The sequence below is a fragment of the Hoplias malabaricus genome, chromosome 2, assembly GCF_029633855.1.
Source record: "Hoplias malabaricus isolate fHopMal1 chromosome 2, fHopMal1.hap1, whole genome shotgun sequence".
Lineage (NCBI taxonomy): Eukaryota > Metazoa > Chordata > Actinopteri > Characiformes > Erythrinidae > Hoplias > Hoplias malabaricus.
The window spans coordinates 26,653,624-26,680,952 of NC_089801.1; the positions used below are offsets into that span (position 1 = coordinate 26,653,624).

The window sequence follows — 27,329 nt, forward strand, 5'->3', positions numbered from 1 at the left end:
ACATTTTCCAGGTTCAGAGGACTGGCGCCCCTCCAGAGTGTGTTCTCACCTTGTACCTGGTGATTCTGGGTATGCTCTGGACGCACCGTGACCCTGAACTTCGTAAATAGTTACAGACAACCAATAATCAACAATTCTGAGAGGACCCTCAAGACAATTACATGGTTAAGTGCGTGCCTGAGTTTTTACACATATTAATAAATTTAAAATTAAACACCACAAAATAATTTAAGTTCTTAAATAACCGTTAACTGTTATTAGTTACTTGATATAATATGATTAATGTGAATGACTGAAAATCCCAGAACCATAAACCAGAAGGGAACCTGCAACTTCAACTCAAAATCTGTAGAATGATAAGTGAAATGGCTGCAATTATTGTCTGCGAAACATAACACAATTTAGACTAATATTATAGGATTTAATTGTAGCTTATATCTCTCTTTATGAATCCTTTATTATTTAAATTCAGTATGGGGTTTATGTGGTTGTTTACATTTTTCATCTATGATTTGTGCATGGACATTACTCATGATTAGCACGTCCATTACTGACATTCTGACACATGCATTTCTTTCATACAAATGAAAATGGGAAGGATTCCCAAATATGCAGTGATCCTCCTTCTTCCATACTTCCTGAAACACTTTTAACCTAAATCTTTCTGTACTGAAATCTATAATAAAAATTTGAATAGAACAGAAGTTGGAGTAGATTTTAAATGCACACTGAAAGCCAGGGGAAGCTGAAAATCTAGGCACGTTTTGCAAATTCAATCAATTTTGGCAAAATGTTATATTTCTTTGGTCATTTCCCTTGTAAAAAACATTATCAGCCTCAAATTGTGCCTGCATATGAATAACACATCCCTAACTGTTTTAATGTCGCAATTATAAGTCAAACGTGCGATCCACGCAAAACAGTGGTGTTCTGCTTCAGAACTGTGGACAGCGCCTCGCTCTTGGTAATGGACAGTGCGTGGTGTGAGGTGCAATGGTCATTGGCCTGAGAAACGTTAAAGGAGGACTGATAGAATGTCTATTTTACTGTTTATTTTTTGTAGTTTTCATGGTAGAAGCTTTTGCTGCAACAAAAAAAGACAAAAAATAGCCATTCCTTTTAGAAGAAATGTTGGATGAGCAAGTGTCCCCAAACATTTGACCACAACGTGCACATATCAGTTAATGCATATTTACGACAATTAAAAAAAAATTCTAACTTGGCTGCTGCCAACAGCGTCCAGTTGGCAGCCTCCTGTGTCCATGTTTGAGAAACTAGAGGACAACCAACACAAACTGTGCAGCAACCGAAGAGCTACTGTCTCTGACTTTAAATCTACAAGGTGGACCCACGAGGGAGGTGTGCCTAACAGAATGGACAGTGAGTGTTTAACATCTCGAGCAGCACTGCTGTGTCTGATCCATTCATACCAGCGCAACACACACTACTACCACGCAAGTGTCATTGCAGCGCTGAGAATGATCCACCACCCAAATTATACCTGGTCTGTGGGGATTCCTGACCATTTAAGAACAGGGTGAAAGGGAGCTGAAAGAATGGACCGTGAATGTAGATACAAGGAGGTGGTCATAATGTTATTGCTGATTGGTTTATGTTTTAGCACAGTGGCACAACAGGTACTTGGTATGTTGTCCAGGCAAAAAGTGTCCATTGATGTTAATGTGAGAGAGAGGGAGAGAGAGAGAGAGAACTAAATGACCACAAACAGAAAGAGAGACAGTTAAAAAATAACAATATTCAGATAGAATATTGCTAGAAAAGAAAAGTTAAAAAGCAAATCTGTGTTGAATATTGCTGAGTCAGTGCCATGCTGCCCCAGAAGCAGCCTGCAGGATTTTGCCAGCAGCGTCACCTGCTGTGTCACTCTATACCCACTCCCCCCCTCCCCTCAGAGAACACACCATATTGAGCTCACAGACCATGGCTACCCTAGATTAGAATAGCTCATACTCAGGCCAGTTTAAAAGTAGGCTACATCTCCTGATATGCCCCCTTTTTCCCTCCTATGGAAGATTTTATTTTTCTTAATATTATCCTCAAACTAGCTCAGAAATATGTGCTGTTTAATACCATCCTGTCAGGACACTACATGCCATTCATACAACTTTCAGTCTCTGAAGTTATTGTCATTTTGTGACTATTTAGATAAAAAAAATAAAGAAGTAACGAGTATCATTTTCCTTTTGACTGTCCTGAAGCCAATAAACAGGCCATGTTTTTCCTTATATGGATTTTTTTACACATTTCCTTTATGCCTTAGAACTATAGAGTTCATTTTTGTTACTATGCCTTTAAGAATGATGCGCTGGACAGAAGTATGTAAACACCTGTTCATTCCCTTTTAAATGAATGGTACTGGGGTGCTTTGGCCCAGTTTACTGCATAACAACTTCTACTCTTCTGTGAAGGCTTCACACAACATCTTAAAATGTTTCTGTGAGGATTTGATGGCATTCAGCCACAAGAGCATTAACGAGGCCAGTTACTGATAGATCAATTACTGATTCATGAAGGCCTCCATATCTTCCCAGTTTTACTGCTTCACAGACAAGTGCTGGGAGGCTTTATATAACCCTAAAGAGTGCTTGCCATTGAGCATGGTGAGCTTAATCTAAAGAGCATACCATTTTAGTGCATGCTTTTTGAGGGAGATTATATATATATCAGTTACGTGTGCATGACTGACAATTTGTTTCCACAGTGGGTTCAACATAGAGCCTCCTCCACTTTTTCTATTTTCTATAATTATCTTCTAAAAATGAGCTTTACATTTTGTGAAACATTTGCTCTGGCACAGAAAGATAAATATTATTTTTCTTTTGCAGTTTTCTCTGTTGGATTATAGTTGCGCAGGATTGCATTTGGCTTATGTGCTGTTGATGGAGAAATGATTCAAAATAAACGAGACACAGTCATGCACCTGTGAGGAGAGAGTTGGGGGGGGGGGGGTTATTCAGTGAGGATTTATGGAGAGGGTGAATCTCAAGTGTCAAATAGCACTCTGATGGATCATGAAGGGTAACCCTTGAGAGAGATACTTGTTCCTGAGAAACATGGTTTGCATGAAATATGTGGTTGTGTGTGGATGACCTTTTCCCACATAGAATCTATAGACCAGGACTAAAATGTAACAATGTATCATTTTCTTGTTTGGTCTGGACCAAGGGACCTGAACTACAGCTCTGAACACACCCTAAGTAAGTGTCACACAGGGGAATCATACGAGTAAAAAGATGGATGCATGTGCTGAGGTGAGTTAATGGATTTAATAATAAAAATAACAATAAAGAAAAACAATAAAACATTTATTAACAATAAAAAAAACAACAGCTCTGAAACAAAGCCGACAAACTGACAGCACAAACACAAAGATGACTAGGAGAACAATGGACCATGACAAGAGACTACAAGGACTGAGCTTATTAAATGAGACCTAAAGGGATGCACCTGTGAGCTGCAGTCACATGACAGCGTAAACAGCCCACAGGATCTGTTTATTTTTAAAAACACATTTTCCACACTCCATATTTGAAAATATCCCGATATCAAAATACCAGGAAGCATGAGATAAACACAGTGGTTTAATTCCAAATCACTCCATACTCCCTGTGTAGTGCAATGTACTGAAACCAATGGGGAGGTTTCCTGCCCTCCTCCAAAAGTTACAGAGTGCAGTTTCTGCAGACAGACGCTCTGTTCTCCCTATTACATGTCAGTGAAGATAATTTTAAGATAAAAATTTTTACGTGGTTTTGTGCATTATTTCTATCTATACGTACCTTAGTGGGTTGGTGCAAGATACTAGTTCATTTAAATGTAACTAGATGTAGCTGGGTCACACAGCTCCAGGGGCCTGGAGGTTGTGGGTTCGATTCCCGCTCTGGGTGACTGTCTGTGAGGAGTTGGTGTGTTCTCCCCGTGTCCGCGTGGGTTTCCTCCGGGTGCTCCGGTTTCCTCCCACAGTCCAAAAACACACGTTGCAGGTGGATTGGCGACTCGAAAGTGTCCGTAGGTGTGAATGTGTGAGTGAATGTGTCTGTGTCTGTGTTGCCCTGTGAAGGACTGGCGTCCCCTCCAGGGTGTATTCCCGCCTTGCGCCCGATGATTCCAGGTAGGCTCTGGACCCCCCGCGACCCTAAATTGGATAAGCGGTTACAGATAATGGATGGATGGATAGATGTTGCTGGTAGCTGATCAGATCACAAATGACCACAACAACCTTAGGCTTTAGGTTTAGGTTTTAAACAACATATTTTGTGGCTGCAGGAAGGAAAAGAGTGGGGTGGGCCCTAATGGATTGGCATAGGGTATTTTACTTTTCCTGTTTTTCTTATCCTGTGTATGAATATAAATATAATTCTAATACAGCATTTATATTTGTTCACATGTGGGAATCTGAAACCTAGAGCTATCTGAGTGCATGCATTTTAGTTTTAGTGAGGAACTATATGAATTTCTCCGCTTGGAGAGGGTTTTCGAAAACCTCAGTTTTCAGTGACGTTAAACGCCGCGTGGACGTGAGGCCGAAACGCAGACAAAAACCATCATCCCTTAAAAAGATCTGTATTCGTTTGAACAGGGTCCGAGAGACACAGTAGGGAACAAGACAATGGGTGGATGTTCTGTTTACTACATCATTTAAACACAGCAGTTGTTCTCCACATTGTGTCACTGCAGCACTAAGACTGACCCACCACCTGAATCACTTCGGTGGACTTGTGGGGGTCATGACCATCAAAGAACTGGTTGAAAAAGAGGAAACAATATATACAAGATGGACTCCAGTCTGTAATTGTAGAACTACGCATTTCTACTCTGCACAGTGGAGATGAGAGAAGAAACAAGGAGGTGAGTATAATGTTATTGTTGATAGACATAGATCAAACAATCGTTTGAATGCTCCAACTGCTTTTATGTTCATTTGCATGGATAAATGGTTCTTTTCTGTGCTGGAGAGTTTCTTGTGAACAGTTATTCTACTGCTATAATTTAAAGAAAAACATTTTTTGAGACTACATAAAGCTATTTTGTAGATGACCATTTGGGGTTGAAGCAGAAATGGCACCATTATTACGGCAGGATTTAGATCCTCTGTGTATCTTCTCTGGTAAGGTATGTAGGAAGAATCCCACATGTCTGCAGTATGGGTGTGTGTTTCCGCCTGAAATACGCTTCTGAAACCTCCATCTGTCACATGGGCCATGAGATTGGGGAAAGTTTTAGCGCTAACATGGAGAGAGTTATTTTTAGAGACACACTGTTTGGCAGCACAGGTCCTTCATTAGTTGCTTGTTGATATTTTGTCAACATCAGAAGCTTTCTAAAGGGCATCTGAGCTGCAGAAAAAGAAAAAAGGCTGAGGACTTGAAAATGATTTACTCTGCATGAGTGTCAAATACAAGGACACAGCCTGTGATAATAAATCCACTTTTTCATATGCCACAATAAGCATTCAAGATTTTCAGAATATTTGCACACTTGGAAAAAAAATACTCATGTGGGGAATGCCAGACACAAACCAATCTGTTTAGAGACAAAGGACCTCTCTCCTATGTACTGGGTGATAGTGACATCAAGTATAGCTCTCTTGGTAATTTTTCACAACTCACTAACAGATTTCCTCTTTTTTTCCCATTAATAAGTTTGAATGACAAAAATTTTACACGGCATCATCAGTAAATTCTGGCTCAGATATTGCAGGATAAGATAGAAACAAACATGATGCCAGCAGTCACAGCGTCTGAACACCAGAACAAGTAAATCCACTGAAGCCAAGCAGGTTTGAGCTTGGCTAAATGAAGTACTCCTAAGAAAGCTAGCTAAGGTAGCTACTGAAAGGGGTGTTTGTAGGGCCAACAAGGAGCACTTACCCTGTGATCAATGTAGATCTCACTGCTTAACTGCTGTAGCAAGGACACTTCTAAATAAATGCCGCTATCCTTTGGGGATCAGTCCCAAGTTTGCTTTACTAAGCATTAGGCTGTCTGCCCTGTATGAAAGGTTGACTATAGGTAGTATGTTTAACCAGTGATACAAATGATGGCCTGTAGATGGCACACATTACATGGGCATAGTGGCGTGATCTCATCTAACAGTGTCTTAATGGAGAACCATCATGAAGATAAACAGTAGGACAAACTGGCACCTGTGCAAAATGACTTCTCAAAATGGTTGTGGAAGTAGTGCTGCCTTTGAGACAGAAAAATGTAAACGGTTACCGGCCAACAGGTGGAGGTGAATGTGATTTTACCATGCCATAAGCTCCAGCTGAACCCTTGTGTTTGCCTGTTCTGACAGCCAGAAATGACCCTGGAAGAATAATATTTGTTGTTGTAATCTTAAATAGTAAGATCGCTCCTGGAGACTTAAATCGACCATTGTTTACATTCAGAAGCGCCACATCTTTTAAGGAGGGATGGTGTGTTTGAAAGAAAAAAAAACCCTCCAATATTACCCACCTATGAAGCAGAAATAAAGTAATAGCCTCATCTCGCTATTCAATGTTTGGAGTACTCCATTGTCTTAAAAAACTCAGAGGGTTTGTTTGTGGCGGAGAGCAAGACAGAAGAAGCCTAGCACACCTACCATATTTTAGCTGTTTCTGATTAATTAAAGCGGGTGTCTACAAGTGTGGAGAAACACAACTCTCTCTGCTGTGTTCAGAAGCTCTGCGTCTTTTAAAGTGGAACTGTATGTTTGAAAATTTGTATGTGGCTGAAATTGAACTTGACTGTAAATTTTTATTTTCTTTTTTTTTATTCACTGTTTGAATTGCCACAGAAACTCATTTGTAACTCAGGATATTTAGTTTTGTAACACTTTCAGTAATGCGGTTAGCTGTCTCCCAAATTTGGAGACATAGAGCAATATCCTCATCTCAGTTTGTGCTTTGAAATGTTTGGAGTTCTCTCCATTGTCTAAAAAAGGACAGATGCATTTTGAGAGAGAGAGAGAGAGGAGAGACTAGCATACTGGACCGAGACTGTTTGGTTTTATACAGACACTGGGGCTTCGTAAACACATTAGACCGGTTTCCAGCACCCAAACAGACTTGAGAGCTAGTGAGAGCAAATCGCGAGGAAACATCATCTGAATTTTATAAAAAATTATATGTATACGTATATAAGTAAATATCACACAGGAGTGTAATCAAACCACTGCACAATTTAATACTGAGGAAAAAATGTAATCAATTCTTTAATTTATTTAGCTTGCCCAGAGATTTCTCAAAATAAGCAAAAAATAAGCATCAAAATGAAAAAATCCTATGTGTGGTACCCAAAAAATACCCAACCAACCAAACCAAACACACAAACAACAAAAGAAAATAATCAAAACATAATGATTTGTATCAGTCAGTCATATCATTATTAAAATGGATGTCTCTATAACATACAGTCCTGCAACATCCACTTTGGAATTGCGTAGACTTACCCATATACACCATTATTAAATGAAATATGAGAAAGAGGGAAAAACTGCCACTAAAAACATGACAAGTTCAGAACTACATATGCTTTGTTTTGTTCTTTAAAGTAGGAATCTTGCTGTACAATTGTCACACAATATGTACATTTATACAAAGAATACAGGTATCTTCTATGTGACTCTAAATTAAATATGTAAGAAATCAAAACTCAAGAAAGAATCGGCTGTTTTGCAGTAAATTAGGTATGTCTGGAGTGTCTTACAGAAAGTGCCTAAGTATATGTCAGATAAAGGAGGTATTAAAAAAAAAAATAATAAAATAAATAAATAATAATAATAAAAAAAAAAAAGACAAACAAAGGTCAAACAAACCTGTGATATTTGAGGACAAAGCACAGCACCAAGCTCTTCCATTAGAACTACAGTGAAGGAAGGTAAATCGCAAAGCGGCATGTAGTGTCCTCATACTACTGTCTGTGAAATTTACAAAAATATACAAATGAGTTTTGGACCGCCAATATCTTAGTACAGGATAATCATGGAAGGTCCATTCAAAACAGGCCATTAGCCACAAACAATAACAAGTGGAAGTGGCCATGAAGCTCTGGTTAAAAGAAAGTCCAACATTTCAGTAGCAAGTCACAAAGTTCAGAAACACCCTGAGCTCAGGTGACCATATTTCCATCAGGCAACGCTCTCCCGCTCCTCTGATGGGCCATTTGATACCTTTTTCACCTTCTTAACTGCCTCCCCTATGGCTGTGGATGTAGTTACCCTGTAGAAAGATCAGATAAAGTATATTTATTAATTATACATGGACATATTTCTTAACTGTCAATTATTTTAAATCTGAAAATAGCCATCTTCTGTCTTCTAAATTACGAGTCACCCATCTTATCTACAAAAGGGCCAGTGTGGCTGCAGGTTTTCATTCCAACCCCACAGAAGCACACCCTGTATAACTGTTTAGTGACTGAGACTAGTGAATTAAACAAGTAAAATCAATTTTGCTCCTGCTTCGTGAGAAGAAAAACCTGCAGCCACACTGGCCCTGTGTGGATAAGATTGGTGATCTATAATTTAGAAGATAGAAGTTAGCTAAGATTGGTGACCCATGTTCTAAATCACGTCTGCCTTTGTGACTAGCAGGAAAAGACAAAAAAATAAAAAATAAAAACCTAGAATAATGCAGTGAAAAAATAGCAATTATTCACAGCATAAATCAAGAAATCTGATGCTTCAAAAAGAAAGTAAGTTTTACAAGCCTTATCCAGTGACTCTTATAGCCAGCCAAAAATGCTGGAATTTCTTCCCTAGCAGAGGGAAATAGAATCATTTGATCAAAAATACCACAATATAATGAATTTCAAACAAAATTATTTTGATAATTGTCATTTAATTTTTCAACTATAAACATTCTTGTTATGCTCTTATAGTGTCTTCAAATAAGGAACAAAATTTGGGTTTGAGAACCAAATTTTATAAGCCTTCCGGATAACAGCAGTGTCTCTCTGGTGATCAGCATTCCTAGTTTGAAAAAGTTTAATTACACAAGCCTCTGTGTGTAAAATATTCACATTCGCTCTGTTTCTCTAGGAATAGCCCTGAGCTATGCCACAAACCTATGGTTAATTGATCAAGCATGACATTTTCTTTTCTGAGGGAACGTCAAAGAGACCATAACAGCCTCAGAAATACTGTTTTGTAGCCATTTGTTTTTGAGAAACTGAAACAAAATGAAACAGACACATGCACAAACATATAAAACACTGACTCTGGTCCCTTCTGTTACTGATAATTGTTTATGATTCAACACAGATTGGGTGTGGAGGAGCTACTGGCAGCAGCTGATGTGTTACATTAGCCCCATCATGCATGCCAGATTATATATATAAAAAAACAAACAAATAAATAAACAAACAAAAAAACCTGGCCTGTATTCAACATCTGGGAGCCAAGCAAAACGTGTAAATGTATGCAGAATTCAATGAAATGGACAAACGACTATTGTTTTACGGTGGTCATGCTGTATCACTTGAATGCAACTTAAACCAAATATATATTCTTCTTGCTTGTATTTCAAGCTGCATATAAAAATAGAACAGCTTGAGGGGGGGGGGGGGGCAAAAAAAACAACATATAACCAGTAACATTTATTAATTCATGGTCTTTAACTGTAACTGGATTCAGGGACGCTGTAGGTCCTGACCCAACATGGGACCACTAAGCGCAAAGCAGGAACACGCCCATCACTCCAGTCCATCACAGGGCAACACATACTCACACTCACTCACACACACAGACAAATCCACATCGTGGATACAGCATTATCTAGTTCTACTGCTATAATCAGTGTATGGAATTATTTTGAGGGTCATAACTGCCTCGGGGCTGCTATGATTCCGTGCTTATCTGTGCAGCTATAGTGAAGGGAACCTACCACTGCTGAGCTGAAATCACACTTGCAGTTTTACTATTACTGTCTCTTTTTTCTCTACCTGGGTTAACTCAGTCCACAACTTATTCAATATCGACCGCATTCCAACTTAGTTTTGTTCATCAAAATAATTGTTCCTTGTGCGAGTAATCACTTGTGTTTTTAAAGTGCTAAAAATCAAATCATATTGGATGCTTCCTTCTCTTTGGTAAATTAGAGCTCTGTATCTTTAGAAAAACTTCAGAGGATTTCACCTTCATGGAAATGAGTCCAAAACAAGTCCAAGACCAAGTTTTCCATCAGAAAAACGCTTGTAAAATCTGGTCTCAAACACAGTCCTCGCTACAGGTTATGTGAAAAGTTTATGGTTACCTTACAACTGTGATCTTTATATTGGGGTTAATATACTGCACTGTATCAAATGGTAAATGGTAGAAATATACAAATAATAGGAAGGAAGAAGAGAACAGATCCCTACTGAGGCATGAGGTACTTGACATACATTATTTTAGAAAACAATACGCTTTCTGCTCAGAATTGATATATTGTTGTCAGTGGGCTTGAAGGTCACATTCAAGCCTTACCCTGCACGGATTAAGATTTCTCTGGAGAGGCACAACCAATTGAGGATGCAACAACACACCACTTTACACAGCCATTGCCCAACAAAAAAAGGAATAAGGGGGAGAAAATAGGCTGTAGGGTCATTTAACACTCTGTTTAATTTACGATGAAGGACTGAGAAAGTGAATGAGTGTGAGGAACAGGAGTGAAGGCATGATTGAGTTTGTCCACAAGGAGGTGGGAAAAACAGCATGGAGAAAGGAGGAGTGGAGAAATTGCGCAGGTGAAGAACAAGGACACTATGGTGTCACTAAGCTATTTCTGGTTGGGTTTGGGAGGCAGGGACAAAATGAAAGCGACAAGGAGAGGGCCAGGGAGAGATAGAGAGGGAATAAAGTGCCTGAAGTGGTACTAATAGAGGAGCAGTAGGTATTTTATATACGCGTGTGTGTGAGAGAGATATTCTAATATTGTCTGTCACAAATAAATACAAAAAACAAAATCGCATAACTTTTACTATGCATTTTTAATATGCAGTTGTTAAATGTGACTTGGGTTGTGTCTGAGTCACAGTAATCTTACTCACTGCATTATATCTGGAGTTGGAAATGGCCAGGTTCTACTGTGATAATACCCAAGCCCCTTCTTTGCTGAATAAAATCTATGTCCTTCATGCATTTTCTTGGCAAATCTTACATTGGCTTCATTATGCTTCTATCTAGTATATTTTCTGCTTAAAAATAAGAAGAGCTGAAGGCTTTTTTTCTTCATAGGTTATCTTTAAAAAATTGTATATTAAAATAAATAAATAAATAAAATCTTTGTTGCAGCTAAAATTACACTATTAATTAGTATTTTTAAAAAATGAATTTGTAAATGAATATAAATTAACTTAAGTCTCTGTTCAACACAGACATATTCATTAGTATATAAGATAACAGTAATATAATTTATAGAGAACATTTAAAAATCAACTGCTGTTAGGCAATGGCCTTTATGAATTAATAATTTAAATCATAAATAACATGGCATCGGAACTCATAAAATAAGGAAAGCACCAACATTTGCAGAAAATAACTGCAACTAGCAACAGAAGTTAAATATGAGTAAATAGCATAAAATTGAATTCAACATTGAATTCTTTTCAGCAATGAAAAGAAGATCCCTCACAAGTATGGAGAGAGATTAGCCTTTACAATACTTTACAAATGCATAAATGTTAACCCACAAATATGTTTCACTGTTCACAAATGAATACATCACAATCTGTCTCACGTGGTTTTGGTTTTCATAGATAAATCATCCCTTCCTGGATCAGGGCCTTGTTGTGGCGGAAAGGCTTGTGTGGTCTCATGACCTCCAGGGCTATGTCGTCGGGAGCTGTTAGCTTCCAGTAGGGTCTCCCATGGCGAACAGGTCTGGAGTGAAGATCCAGACAAACATGATCCAAAAGCATCCCTATGACTACACCTAATAAAACTCAGTGCACCCTGCCCAGGAGAGGGTTACCGGGACCTACCCCTGGAGCCAGGCCTGGGGGGTAGTTTCTGACGGCGCGCGCCTGGTGGCCGGGCAGCCCACGTAACCCGACCGGGCTCAGCTCGAAAGGGCAAGGTGGGAGGATCATGTGGGCTCACCCCCCGCAAGATCCAGAGTAGGGGTGCAGTGCAATGCCCATTGGGCACAGAGCGGGGGGCGAAGGGGCCCCTGGCGTTGTGGAACTTGTCAGCAGAAACTGGTTCTTGGTATACGGAACATAACTTCACTGGGGGGAAAGAGCCAGAGCTGGTGCGTGAGGTTGAGAGATACCAGCTAGATATAGTTGGGCTCACCTCTACACATAGTGTGGGCTCTGGAACCAAACTCCTCGATAAGGGTTGGTCTCTCTCCTACTCAGGGGTTGCACAGGGTGAGAGGCGCCAGGCGGATGTGGGGATACTGACAAGTCCCAGGCTGGCGGCTGTATAGCTGGAGTTGTCCCAGTAAACGAGAGGGTCACCTCAATGCGGCTCCGGCTTGCAGAGAAGAATACTTTGACTGTTGTGGGTGCGTATGTACCGAACAGCAGCTCAGAGTATTCAGCCTTCCTGTAGGCAGTGGGGGAAGTTCTAGAGGGGATTCCATGCACTGACTTTATTGTTTTGCTGGGGGACTTCAATGCTCATGTTGGCAATGACTGGGTAACCTGGAGAGGAGTGACTGGGAGGAACGGCCTGCCTGATCTAAACCCGAGTGGTGTGATGTTGTTGGACTTCTGTGCTAGTCGTGGTTTGTCCATAACGAACACCATGTTCGAACATAAGCTTGCTCATAAGTTTACTTGGCACCAGAGCACCCTGGGCCAAAGGTCAGTGATCGATTTTTTGGTCGTGTCTTCTGACCTGAGGCCATATGTTTTGGACACTTGGGTAAACAGAGGGCCTGAGCTGTCAACCGATCACTATCAGGTGGTGAGTTGGATCCGATGGCGGGGAAAGCTGCTGGACAGACCTGGTAAACCCAAACATATAGTGAGGGTGTGCTGGGAAAAGCTGGCAGATGATTCTGTCCGGGGGCTGTGCCTTACCTAGATTCCTGTTCCTGATATTTATGGACAGGGTGGCGAAGCGTAGCCTGGGACAGGAGGGCTTTTGTCGAGGAGCTCAGGAGGTGGCATCTCTGCTTTTTGCGGACGATGTTGTTTTCTGGCTTCTTCGCACGGAGGCCTCCAGTGTTCACTTGAGCAGTTTGCAGCTGAGTGTGAAGCGGTCGGTATGCGGATCAGCACCTCCAAGTCTGAGGCCATGGTTATCTCCCAGAAACAGATGGCATGCTCTCTTCAGGTAAGGGGTGAGAACCTGCCCCAAGTGATGGAGTTCAAGTATCTCGGGTTCTTGTTCATGAGTGATGGGAAGAGGGATAGTGAGATTGACCGTAGGTTAGGTGCAGCGTCTGCAGTAATGCAGTCGCTGTACCGCACCGTTGTGGTGAAGAGAGAGCTGATAAAGCAAAGCTCTTAATTTACCGGTCAGTCTGCATCCCCACTCTCACCTACGGTCATGAGCTCTGGGTAATGACCGAAAGAACGAGATCGCAGATACAAGCGGCCGAAATCAGATTTCTCCGACGGTTCGCTGGGCGTACTCTCCGTGATCGGGTGAGGAGCTCATTGACTAGGGAGGAGCTAGGAGTAGAGTCGCTGCTCCTTCGCGTTGAGAGGAGTCAGTTGAGGTTGTTCGGGCATCAGATCAGGATGCCTCCTGGATGCCTCCCACTGGAGGTATACCAGGCATGTCCAACTGGAAGGAGGCCCCGGGTCAGACCCAGGACACGCTGGAGGGATTATATCTCCCAGCTGGCCTGGGAATGCCTTGGGATCCCCCAGGAGGAGGTGGATGTACGAGGGACAGAGATGTCTGGGCTTCTTTGCTCGCCCTGTTGCCACCATGACCCTGAAATGGAAAAGCGGAAAAGATGATGATGATAGATATATCATAATTTTATGTGAAAATTAATAAATGTTTAAATTTACATTGCATATATTTGTAAAATCAAAGTCTCGATTTTAAAATGTATTTGTAAATTTTTTAATCTGCATTTGTGGATCAAGTCACAAGTGTTTTCCGTGACTTGTATTTGTTCATTTCCTGACGGGGTTGTTTTGCTGTGGCCCTGAGAGCAAAAGGTAAGCCCTGAAACACTGGGGGAAACAACAGTGTGCCTGCTGGCCACATTTATGGATCAGGTTGCATTTGTATTTGGATCGGGTGAAATGCAAAAGGAAAGTCTCAAAATCCAAAAACCCGCAAGAGGAAATGAACGGATATATGTCATGGAAAACATGCAAGTGACTTGATCCACAAATGCAGATTCAACAATTTAAAATATATTTTAAATTCAAGACTTCGATTTTACAAACATACAAAAATCAAAACAAATGTATTGATTTTCGCATAGAATTATGATATCTATGAAAACCTAAAACATGTATTTATGAATGTAACTGTACAAACTGCAGACCACGAGACACAGATTGGGATTTATTCATTTGTGAACAATGAAACATATTTGTGACTTTTGTTTAATTTAAGTGATTTCAAAAGCAAAGGAGTAAAAGATTTTAAGTTTGTATTTAAAATCTGATATGGAGGGTGCATATCTAATATTGAATAGTAGGTTGTTCCATAGTCTTTGGGCAGGTTCAGTAAAGGCTTTATTTGAGACTGTGGAACATCTACAGTGGGAGTTACTGATTTGAGGATCTGAGAGATCTTGTGTTGGAAACCAGGGAGAGTTTATTTTAAAAACAAACCTTAAGTAAATAACTTTAAGTAAGACCTTAAAATTAATGGAATTGTACAGTGGAGGCTGGCTAGGACTGTTCCCTTTTTCAGGTGCCTGTCAGGAGTCTAGCAGCTGTGTTTTGAACCAGTCATGGACGTCTCAGAGAGGACAGATTACTCCTATAAAACATGCGTTACAATAGTCATAAACAAACTAGGATGACATCAAATAAACAAACTAGGATGACATAAAAGCATGGATAACTTTTTCAGTGAAAAATGTCATTAAAAGACAGGGTTGGTTTTATTTGGGCAATTTTTCTTAGCTGAAAGAAACCACTTTTACTAAGAGTATATCTGTTAATCGAAATAGAGGTCTGACTTGAAAATTTCTTCCTTTAAAAATTTTTTTAACCTGGAATTTCACAGTAATAAATGGCCTAGATTTCTGGAGGCGGAGTCAATGGAATTTCCAGGGCAAAATAAAATGACTTCAGAGTTGTTATTGTTCAAAACAAGAACATTGTTTTTAAACATTTTATACCCTATGCACAGTATTTATTTATTTATATATTTATTTATTTATATCTGTCATTGAATTTTAGTGTTAAGTAAGCCTTCTGCATAATAACGGAAAATAGAATGAACTCAAAATTGACCTGTGAGGGACTTCATATGTCATAATGGCTAAGGAGGAGAAAAGATGTCAAATGTTGATTAAGTTGCTTAAATATATGTTTAAATAAATATGAACCAGTCAATGGTGCAAGCTATGCAGGGGTATATTATGGTTAACTCTGTCAAATGCTGCTCTAATATCCAGAGGACTTATGATGACCCTGTCACCAGAATCAACAGTAAGTAATAAATCATTAGTTGATCTCGAGAGAGCAGAGTCAGTACCATCGAGTGTTGTAAAACCAGAGTGAAATACCCCCCCCACTTCCCTTGTCCAACAGTTTTATGAAAGGGCTTTACTTGCCAACCAGCCAATTCTCTGTAAAAAGTCCTGTTCTTGGAATATAAACATTTCTTTTAGAATAAATTTTTTATTGGTGAGCAATCTTGTGTTGACCAGGGCCATTGTTGCAGAAGTATAGGCAGTATCTAAATAGTGCATATATTCCAGTTTTTGTAAATTGTGGTGATTTGCACCACCACTGCAGATGAAATGTCTCGCTGAGAAGTAGCCACCGCAGTATGGTCTGGGGGAAAAAGGGCTGTGGACAAACATAGCTTGGCTTCAGAGAGCGCTGACAGATAAGATACGTTAACACAAACAGCAGGAAAAACATTCAAGTGCTAGTGCACCAATGTTTTCTAATCTTCACTCTCTTTCCCTGCTTTTGTAGCATGGTGCAACACTGCAGACAAACATCTGTGGGGATCCACAAGATAAAAGGATGCGTAAAACACTTCTTGCCCTCAAGCTACCACTTAGACAAGTCCACAACAGTAACCTAACAATATTAATAATAATAATGCAGCATATTTATAAAGTGCTTTTCAAGAACCCAATGCACTAGCAAAGATATCACAAAGAGCAAAGAACACACACACAAAAAACAACACACTGAAACACGGTTAAAACAGGCTTATGATTTGACAGTCACAATCAATACTTATCATTTTAGCAGGCCACTAGATGGAGATGGGCTCCCTCAGTTAACATTAGCAGCAACTACCAGCAGAGTTAGCAGGCTGCTAGCCATCAGTTAGCAGCAATGAGGAGTTGCAGTGTTAGCAGACCGCTTGCTTGCTGAAGAGCAGCAGTGAAAACATGCTCCCTCGGTTGATATCAGCAATAGCCAGCAGAATCCCTTTGTCAACAGTTCCAGCTGATAGAAGCGGCAAGAGCAAACAGGCCGTTGTCCAAAAGCAGCAACATAAGGCGCATTCCCACTGCATGGTATCAGCTCTAGTCGGGTCAACATGACCATAGCTCCTCCGCGGTGATGTCACCTGGTCTCTTATTGGAACAACGGACTTTGAAAACCACAACGGCAGCAGTGATAATGTTAGGTTTATTTGTGTGTGGCTTTTTTTTTTGGACTGAACACATTCAAGTTCATGTTGATTAAGGAGAGCTTGATCATAAACCAGGATGGGGAGATGTAGGCAAACAAGCACACAGTAACAAGTAACAGTTAGAGAGTGAAGGATTGTCGAAAAGCACCCAAGGTTGAACTTTAATTTACATTAATTTAATACTATTTTTATGGAAAGCAGGGAAATATAAATAGTGCAGCAGCTGGGCATCCAAATGTGAGTACAGCACCATTTAAAGGTGGAATGTACACTTTTTAACATAATAAATATAAAGGTAAACAAATTAATATAAATGCTATCAAGGGATCTTTGAGTGATACCATAGACAAACCACTTTTGGTCCCATGGAGAACCATGTTTATTTAAGAGATGTGTATGAGTGGGAAGAATTTTTAAAAGGTTAAAAACCCATCACTCAATCTTAATGTACTTAATGTACATTGTACTTTACCCATTTAAATGTATTAGCATTAAATTAGCATTAGAGTAGTTATGTTTCTGTTATTTACAGATTACATAATGAATATTTGTTATTCATATAATATTATACATGTGGAAATATCTTACACATCATCCATTTCCATGTCCTCCTCATCCTCCACAGAGAGCAGCAGATAAGGATTGTAAGAGGCTGGCCTGAACTTGTGTCCCGTCAGGATGAAGAAGGTCAAAGTAGCTAACTCATCCAGTAGCTGAAGAGAGCACAGGAGAGGCAAGTTTATAGTGTGAATTGGCCATTACTGAAAGACATCTGCTTTCAGAAAAAAAATTAAACAAAATGCACAGCAACATTGAATGAAAATGTAATTAAAAGATTTAATTAAAAGTTAAGCTGACAATGGCTAAATGGCAAAAGAAGTTGATGTCACTGGTACAAAAGGAATCATACAAAGAAAAACAAAGACCTGGTTCTTTGTAGGGTTTCTGCTATAGCTTTACTACTCTTATTTCCTGTTAAATGTTTTATGTTAAAATAATTTTAAGTAAAAGAAAATGTTCTTCACTCACCTGATAAAGCCATTTCCACTGGAAAGGCACAATAACCTTAATGAGAATGGCTATGATACGTGTGAAATAAATGTAGCAAACAATCTGCAAAAAATAAAAAATAAAAAAATGAAATAAATAATACAAACAGTTGATAATATTGATTAGATAAAACAACAACAAAAAAGTAATTTCTCTTCTCAATACTGAACTGATAAAATTGTACTTTAGTAAAGTGAAGTATTTGGTCTTTTTGTTCAACCTTACATTTTGCAGTTGCCATGGATCCTAGAATGTAATTGCATCGCCATTTAAGGTTGAAAAGGAAATTTGCAACACCTGCAATATGTTAGTGAAGTTTTATGCTTGTTTCTCATAATTTATTAAAGTGAAAATATGAAAATACTGATATTTGTTTCTTGCGCCACCACCTTCCCAGTGATTCACGAAGCATTCATAGCTCTTTGTTTAAGTGTGCTGCTGAAAAATCTGTTTCAAGGGGTATACAGCCCTCCCCCTCTGCCTTACCCCTCATTCCCAACAAGAATTGAGACACCCCTACTTCTAGGTAAAATGGAGGGATAGAGCTAAGGGGTGAAACTTTTTTTCAGTAAATCCTATGAAACTGCATGAGTTTTTAAACAAATTTTCCAAAAACTGCATTTTGCACTGCCTGACCGATTTTTTAAATGGAGTATGACTAAATGAGTGAGAGATGGAGAGATGTGTCACATCAGCTTAGTAAAAGTGTAATTTAACAAATTAATGTATAAAGCACCAACATTTCAAATGCTCACTCTAGTGTGTGCTACAGAGTAAAACAAATGTTTTCTATTTAAATAAACAGGGATGCACAGCAATCTCACACAGGAAATAAAGATTTCTTTAAAAAAGCAAAGTTAATGCAATAAGAAAGTTAGTGAGGTAGAAAGTAAAGAATGTTTGCACTTACCATCACATAGTAGTGCCTGAAAAGTTTCAGCTGAGCCAGATTGATGGCTGCTATAAAAGAAATAACAAGACAGGACAAAAAGCATTAACTATCAATACAGTGAGAGAAATGTGTCCTCTTACTTTGCCTATAAAATTACTACCCTGCATCTAAAATAAATTAACCATATTTAATGAGGACACACCCTAAATTTTTCATTTTAGAAGTCCACTTACAATATTTTGTTTACCTGTGTTTTGTCTCATTCTCAGCTAAAGCCCTGTTCAATTTCAAATGTGTAAAAGAAGGGATAAATCTCTGCAGGATGAATTTGCAGGTAATATGTAAATCATGAATTTAAAACGCGCAGCTTGTACAACATAAACTAAAGACCATAAGGATGAACTATTGAGACAGATTAAGCTAAATGAGAGCAAATAATATTTAAACCTGGAACAAAAGGTGGAAATATAATATTTTAAAACTTTTATTCTTGTGAGTATTTTTTTTTTTGATAAATGAAAACTTTTTGGGAGTGGAACAACGTGGGACAGTGGAGCTTAGGAAATTACTTAACTTGTTTCAACAGAACTATTCTCCCATGCACACGGGCATGCATTCAAACACTTCTGTCCCTCTGATAATATTAAAATACTAACTCAAAGCCTGCCTCCTGTCACTAAGCCTATGCTGACCAACTGGCTCCCTTCTTCACACAGATCTTCAATAGGTCCCTGGAGCTGTGTAAAGTCCCCTGCTGTTTTAAAAATCCCGCTATCACAGGCCTGTGGCCATGAAGTCTATTGAATAACTGATGTTGGCCCATCTGAAGATAAGAGATAAAATAGCCTTGATTTTCCTTGCACAGTCATCGAAACCACAAAATTAAAATATCCTTTTTTTCTCCCCTTAAAAGGAATACTATGAAAGAAACGTTTTTACATGTACAGTGCTGTCATAAAATCAAGTCACACACACAGCTTCTGAGCTGAGGGATATTCGCATTTGTCACAACGGGGAGTCCGGGAAGTGATAAACACACACACACACCCTCTCTCTCTCTCACATAGACAGAGATGTGCACGCCTCTCTCTCTCATTCACACACACACTCTGAGCCAAGGAATATTCACATCGGTCACGACCAGCTCTCAGGGCTTCTAGTCATAAACACAATCTGTCTTCTAGTCATGTTAACAAACAATATACACTGGACTGTGTTATTACAAGCATAAAGTGTAACTTTTGTGGTACTGTAGACATTTCTACCACACAGCAACCAACAGAATAGCACTTATTACCAGAAAATTGATGTCTAATGCTAAAACATCTACTAATCAGTATGAGTTAGCAGTCTCAAACCATGGCTCACTGTTCAGTAACTCTCAAAAACCTGATTATAACACTTTCATCAACAGGACTTTCACTATCACAGCAACACATCAAGAAAGTGCAACTTACTTACTAGTCCAACAAGGAGGCAACTGTCTTGTGAAAGGTCTCTCTCAGCTCCCTCCACTAAGTAAAGTCTGTCCAATACTAACTTGTGTATGGTGACCTGTCCCTCTCACTCTTTCCTTCTTGCTCCATCCTCTGCCATAAAGTCCATACAGAGAAAACTGAGCTAGATTCATCTTGCAGCGAGCTAAACCCCAATGATATGTGCCATATAGTGTTATGCTGTTCTCATGAGAGCTCTCTGCCTCATGATTCGGAAGTTGTATAGCCAAGTTTTTAATGGAGTAGCCGAGCACAGTTGTGAGAGAGATGGTATTCTCACTATTACAGGTTGGAGGAGCATCACAGTCATTTTGAAGCTCTCATTTTAAGGTACAGTTATGACAGTTGTTGTACAGTGATGTTCAGAGAATATCACAGGACACCTGCTTTTGTTTAAATACGCAGCATGGGATTGCATTTCATCCTGCAATCACCTTAGTCAATTTCAAACATACACAGTAAACCAGAAATGAGTTTACCCAGAGGAGCTTTATGTGTGAACGCAAACACCCACAACATTCGTCCCGGACATCATCCTACTTGCCCCTTGGTAAAGATTCCAGATAAAGTCAGAGTCAGCGCATGTGTAAACTAATTTCTTAAACAGCAACATCTTCTGAGACATAGATAGATAATACTGTCTTTAAACTGTTATTACAAACTGTGTCTAAAAATGTATTTATTTATTTATTTTTAATACAATGTACATATGTTGCTCCAACAGCTAGAAACAAATTTTTTGTGTGTCGCCAATAAATATGATTCTGATGAAGCCTAACATATAGGAAATACATACATCACATATATTAATATTTTTAATTGATACACTGTATCCCTGATTAGGATTAAGCGGATGTGAAACACTATTTATCATCCACAGCACTGCAATAGAGTGAATGCTCTGTCCATTATTGGGCAGTTCCAGTCTCGGGGGCTGCATCCTGAATAGCACTGCAGAAACAACACAGAGAGAACAGCCTAGGATTACAGCTGCTCCTTTTGTGTGGTGTTAAAATATATCTTTTGCGCCCTCAAATATAATGTTGTTATAAGCAATATGTTTCTTTCCTTATGTATGCATTGTTTTCCATGTTAAGTACCATTTTCTATAATGTTTAAAGAAATGTAAAAAAGCATAGCTAAAATAATTTATCACAGCCATTCTGGACTGATACCCTAAGAAATATAGCAGTGACTAAAACTTCTTATTCTTATTAGGCAGTATTTTTCAATTTAAACTCATGCTCATGTTTGAAAACGGTTTATGTCTTTCCTGGACATGCTAAGACTGGACAAGGAAGGAGTGCTACTAAAAATGGGAATGGCTTATGTGGTTCTTTGTTGCAAGAGCACAATTCTATTGAAATGTACAGTATAATTGAAAATATTTATTCAGAAGTTCTGTGGGTGTGCAAGACATGCTCAATCAATTTTTAGTCCAGTGGTTCCCAGTGTTGGAGGGGCAGCCGAAAAACTGCAGTGGTGAGGCAGCCAGGCCACTGAATGAGAATGAATGTGGGGACAGCTCAAATGTTCTCATCTACAAAATGGGGGCACTGCCGAAAAGTTTGCGGAACCACTGATTTAGTGAACTGGTAATTTTTCAAAAGTAAAATGACCATCAAAATCAGATAGTGAAAGATTGTGATTGAAAGATTGTGAAGGAATTTTAGGGACGGAGGATACCAACAGCTAAGGTGACAAGGAAACTAAAAACAAATTGAAGGCATCCTTTTTTGACATCCACTAAAACATGTGATCTATTATTAAAAACACCATTTCAGCATTTTATGTCTGATTAAACTAATATCAGTTTAAAGTTCAAGGAAAACCTGGTAGGGTCCCCTACTTAGATTAACCTCCACTTCTAGTTGAGGGTGTAGCTCTGTTAATGCTCTTAATTAAGTGTCAACTTAAATATTTAAGAAGGAATTTTCAGTACTCTGAGACCAATGGCATCTATCAACTCAGCTTGCAAATATTTTGGTGTATGACTGAAACTGTTAACTTAGATATGAATTATTCATTCATTCATTCATTGTCGCAAGTCCGGAGCCCACCCGGAATGACTAGGCACAAGCTGGGAACACACCCCGGAGGGGGCAGCAGTCCCCCGCAAGGTGACACACCCACACATTTACTCAACACACTATAAATATGAATTAATATACTATATATAGTTGTAAGAAAGAAAAAGTGTACTGCTAAAAAGGCTAGTTTGAGTCTTAGTCATTCATAATAACGGAAACAACATGGTCCTTACTACAGGTAAGAATCTGTTGCAATATCTGTTCCAATAAAGACACTGCCTAAGACACACGCTCTGCACAGTGACATTTACAGGCTTTCAAGCATCTGCTCTCTCCACAGGCTCTAGGGTTAGGTGGTCTGGCCATTTCCAGTTATTCCACTGTTGGCACAAGATAGTTTTTTCCCCTCCCAAAGTCATCATGGCATTAGATGATTCTGTATTTAGTGACATGTTGCTAGAAAGCTACACAACACAAATTCCATGTTGTGATATTGAGGGCTAAAATGTATGTATTGGTTGTTGTATCAGCCCTTCTTACAGCGTATAGTATATTACCTCATTATCTATGCGAAATAAACCGATAATATCAAGGCAAAATAAGTCAAACCTGTTAAATTTCTGCTAGTTAAAATTAAAAGTCCTTTTAAATCATAGAAAATTATTCATGCTGTATGAACAATTATTATATATTTTTATGCATTATGGTCAAGTCCAAGAGACTATAAAACTATTGTGATAAAGGAGCATCCCTAATCCTTAATATTCATTAAAAATGTAAAGGTTTCTTAATGTAAGGTAATACAAATTGTGAATGCCTATTTGCCAATTTTCTGAAGTGGTATTAAAGAAATAAGCTTCAACCAAACTCCACTTTTCACCACTAACATTACCAAAGAATCATCATGATCAAACATAATCATTTCTACACCGGTCAAGTATAACACAATAACCACCTCCTAGTTTCAACACTCACTGTCCATTCTATGAGTTCCATACAGGAGCTCTACTATGGTCCATTTGTTGCTCTGTAATCTTTAGCAGCACAACTGTGTCTGATCCACTCTTACCAGCCCAGCACACTCTAACACACCACCGCGTCAGTTTCATACATAGCAACAAATGGACTATAGGCTGTAACTATAAAACTGCAGAGTACTCCTGTATGGACAGTGGATCTCAGGGAATGGACAGTGAGTCTAGAAATAAGAAGAGGTCATAATGTTATGGTTGATCAGTGTATAGTACTTGTCACAACTAATGTCATCACAAATCAGCTTTACAGAGATACGTTTCCAAGTCTCCTATGAGGAATACAAGGGTGATAACAGCAAGGAAAAACTCCCTCAGCTAATCTAGGATTACCTCATGACTGATCTAGGAGCTAGACTGCCTAGTATAACACACCTGACCTCCAGAGAGAAGTGGGAAGAGATTTCCCTGACAGTTTATTACTTCATTCACCTGTAACCTAATGCAAGGTGGCTGGGTATAGATAGAGAAAGACAGAGAGAGCAAAAGTTCTTGCTCTAAAAACCAAAGCTTTAGAATATGTAACAGAGGACAGTCCACAATGACAGTTATAAAACTTGGCTTTGAAATAGGTGGAAAAATAAACACGTGACCTGGCTAAATTCTCTAAAATATACTCCCAAAATCTTCTCTTGTGGAGAACTTAGTATGATCATTTATAATGAGTACACATATATTGATACACAATGTGTCTCTTTGTTTTGAAGGAAGACGTTTATGATAACATAAGCAAGGTTGGGATTTAATCATTACTTTGCAGTCTGGTACTGTGTAATGGTCAAGCCAAAACAAATTAAAGTATTTTCTCAGATAAATAAAGGTTAAAGAGTATGAGCAAATTAGATTTCTGTTTTTTTTCTGCATCTTAAACAAAATCCAAACATTGCTGGAAATGGGATGTGTACATTTAAATATGAAGTGAAGGCTAAATAAACCCAGCCCCTTAAAATTATTACACAAATTAGAAATCCACTGAAAAATATTGTCCTCTAAAAATGGGATAAATTAACAGAGAGCGTACCTTTACCATCAGTTGCTGATGCCTCTTGCAAATGCCTGATGGACCTGAAAGCAAAATATTGCACTCAAAATCAGCCCCTTTTCCCAAATGCATACAAACATGAACACTTAATGATTTCATGCAAAGCAAAATCATCCATATTTCATCAGTGTACCCATTAATATTTAAAAGTAACCAAAAGGCTCAAATAAGATCCATGTGAAATATCTGGAAGCTTCCAAGTGCAATGGGTCGCTTACCACACAACAGGAAAGAGAATGGCTCCACAGCAAAGCAGGTCAACCAGGAACAGGATCTCCATCCACAGGCCATACTCACTGGAGCCTTCCTCTGTGGATTCGATGATAATGTACGCCACATTTGCTAGCACCTGGAACCAAAGGCAAATATCCTCTCATCAGAAACATACAGACCTTCCACTAAAAACATGATAAATACGCTTGAATTGCCATTGTACAACGCATTACCCTCTGCATATAGTCCATGAATGGCAGTGAACACACACACACATTCGTGAACTGCCTTGACTTATATTCATACACACAACATACAATTAATTTTTCCTTAAGTACTTATTTAACCCTAAGCATATCCCTAACCCGAACATGGTAAATGTAAGTGTACTAGGCAATGTGAACACACACACACACGCACCTCCGCAATCTAGTATCTATGAATTGTGGGGACATGCCATGAACATCCATTCATATATACAAAATACCATTAACTTTTCCATGAGAGTGTGTAAACCGGTTTTTGTCCCCACAGTGTAATACATTCCCAGTACACAGACACACGCGCACACACACACACCCAAGCAAAGAGCCATCCCAGTGCCCGGCGAGCGGTTGGGTATAAAATGCCTTGCTCAAGGGCACCTCAGTTGTGGATACTGAGAGAAGGCAGCATTGTTCATTCACTCAGCCAACTGTCCAGCATGGGGCTGGGTTCATCTTGTTTTTTCGTTGTGTGACTTCCACTGTTACAAGAGACAATGTATAAGTAGACGGAAGAACGTATTCCACTAAATGTCATAAAGTCTGAATGCAAATGGGGCAGAGTCAATCAGGAAAATGAAGCTGATATGAAGATAATTTCAACAACAGGACAAATATCCACTGAAAACAGATCTGCAGGCTTTTAATATGTGCAAAATGGCATGTTATTGATTTGGTCAAAACAGGGATCAAAACTTGGTTTATGTCTTAATAACCATTTTACCATACTATAGCTTTATCTAAGTTAATCAAACAAAGCACTAAACACACACTCTGATGGCTGAGGTGAGAAGAAACTCAGTTGGGAAAGACACTTGCCGCAGTGAACAGACTTAACAGACGAGAACGTCCATCAATGTAGAGGTTATACAGTGCTCCTCGTACAGTTCAGAGAGTGCACCATTCAGTTTTAATACTTCCTTGAATATATGAGTCATAGCTTATTCAAGCTTATTCCTAATTTTGACTAATGTAGATTCAAAAGCCCTCTCATTACCATATTACTAGTGTGCTTATAAAGGTGTTGAATTGATGATTATCCATTATCATTTTATTTTTGAAGTTATGAGATTAATGTTTGCATGTAAACATAATCAGTGAGGGTAGATACCTGTAGGGGGATGACAATCATGAAGATCTTCTTCTCTTTATCAGAGAGGATGTGTTTAACAAAAGCCCACCCAGTTCCTATTAAAGCTATAGTGATGAACAACAGTGCCCCCTTCAGCCTGCAAAGAAAGCAAAAAAATCTCACTACACTGAACGTGTATCCAAAAGTGACGCACTTCCACTTTGCAATGGAAGAACTTACAAGTGTGTGATATAATAGACCACAGCCCAGCCTTCAATGGGAAAGCCCTGGTTTGAAATATAGTAGTAGTCAATCTGGTAAAAGAAAAAAAAAGTATTAGCCAAATGACGAAAAGTGAGCCACCTTCAATCATTCTTATATTTGAAAATGTCATCTACAATATAATTTGTGAAACATAACTTAGTTTCTCACATGAAGAACTGGAATGATTGTGCACCAAGTTAAATGATGATCATTATGCACATACAGGCTCATAACTCAACTTACTGCATGGAATATAAGGGACAGTGACTTGGTGAATGGGAGAGCTGCCATGAGCCAGTGGATTTTGTAGACATCAGTACTATAAAATACATAAACAAATAGTTTGAAAAGTTTGTAAACAGTTATATATAGTTAATAATATTATATATAAATACATTTAGGCTGCAACATGCATTATCTAATATTTTAAAACTAAATGAATACTCAGAATTTCTGAGTAGTAGTAATTTCTGAACCTAGTATATATGATTAAACTAAATATTAATAAATAAAAATATAAATAAACACAGACACGTGATCACATATACAAACACACAATTCATATTACACAAGTACATTACATTATTTTGTATATTCTGGCTAATATCATAAGGATTAAAAAACATTAGGCATTTAAACTTAAAGCCCTTACACAATGATGGTGAGGGTGGAGTTTCTAGTCTTAAGCTTACATTAATGTTTAAGGATGTCAGCATTTTGATAACTTTTAAACCTGACTTACTTTGAAAAATTCATGTTTCCCCTTCTTTTTTATTGCATAGATACCCCTAGCTTTGTGCAGTTTGGCTCCTAAATAGTGAAAGCAGTCTATGACTTTAAACAGGATTACTATATGCTGCACATAAATCTAAATTCCATGTATATTCCCTACTCTCTGGTTATATTTCTTGTTCTGGCTGTACTGATTGCTTTCATCACTGCTTATTTTCTGTTTTGTTAGGATTAAAGTCTATTTTATCAAAGACACTTATTCAGGTAAACACATATTTGAGGTCAGTTCTACTGTGTTTATTTGAAGAAGCTTGTAGCTGTGTGTGCAGGATTATAACATTTTGATTACTCAATATTATTGATACCTTAATTCATCATTGCACCTAAATAAAATCTGTAATTTGTCAGAATACTCACACCACACAGCAAAACCTTTCACAAATTGTTTTGTGTTATGGGTTGACCTGTACATTGCAGGGTTTTGCAACATCATTACTGCAAAGA

General features: G+C 38.7%; 1 protein-coding gene across 2 annotated transcripts in view; it reads right to left on the reverse strand.

The window, feature by feature from the left end:
- Nucleotides 1-7,184: 7,184 nt before the first annotated feature.
- gpr107 (G protein-coupled receptor 107) overlaps nucleotides 7,185-27,329 on the reverse strand; it is a 34,654-nt gene continuing 14,509 nt past the window's right edge. The window contains exons 10-18 of one of the 2 annotated variants that reach the window (XM_066658652.1): nucleotides 26,337-26,412; nucleotides 26,070-26,143; nucleotides 25,869-25,986; nucleotides 24,500-24,630; nucleotides 24,261-24,304; nucleotides 18,701-18,747; nucleotides 17,770-17,853; nucleotides 17,329-17,453; nucleotides 7,185-8,224 (exon numbers count right to left, since the gene is read on the reverse strand). In XM_066658652.1, coding sequence (XP_066514749.1) covers nucleotides 8,134-8,224; nucleotides 17,329-17,453; nucleotides 17,770-17,853; nucleotides 18,701-18,747; nucleotides 24,261-24,304; nucleotides 24,500-24,630; nucleotides 25,869-25,986; nucleotides 26,070-26,143; nucleotides 26,337-26,412 — 790 coding nt within the window. In that variant the 3' untranslated portion in view covers nucleotides 7,185-8,133. Of the gene's footprint in view, nucleotides 8,225-17,328; nucleotides 17,454-17,769; nucleotides 17,854-18,700; nucleotides 18,751-24,260; nucleotides 24,305-24,499; nucleotides 24,631-25,868; nucleotides 25,987-26,069; nucleotides 26,144-26,336; nucleotides 26,413-27,329 lie in introns of both variants that reach the window. The other variant, XM_066658651.1, reaches the window with a different exon arrangement.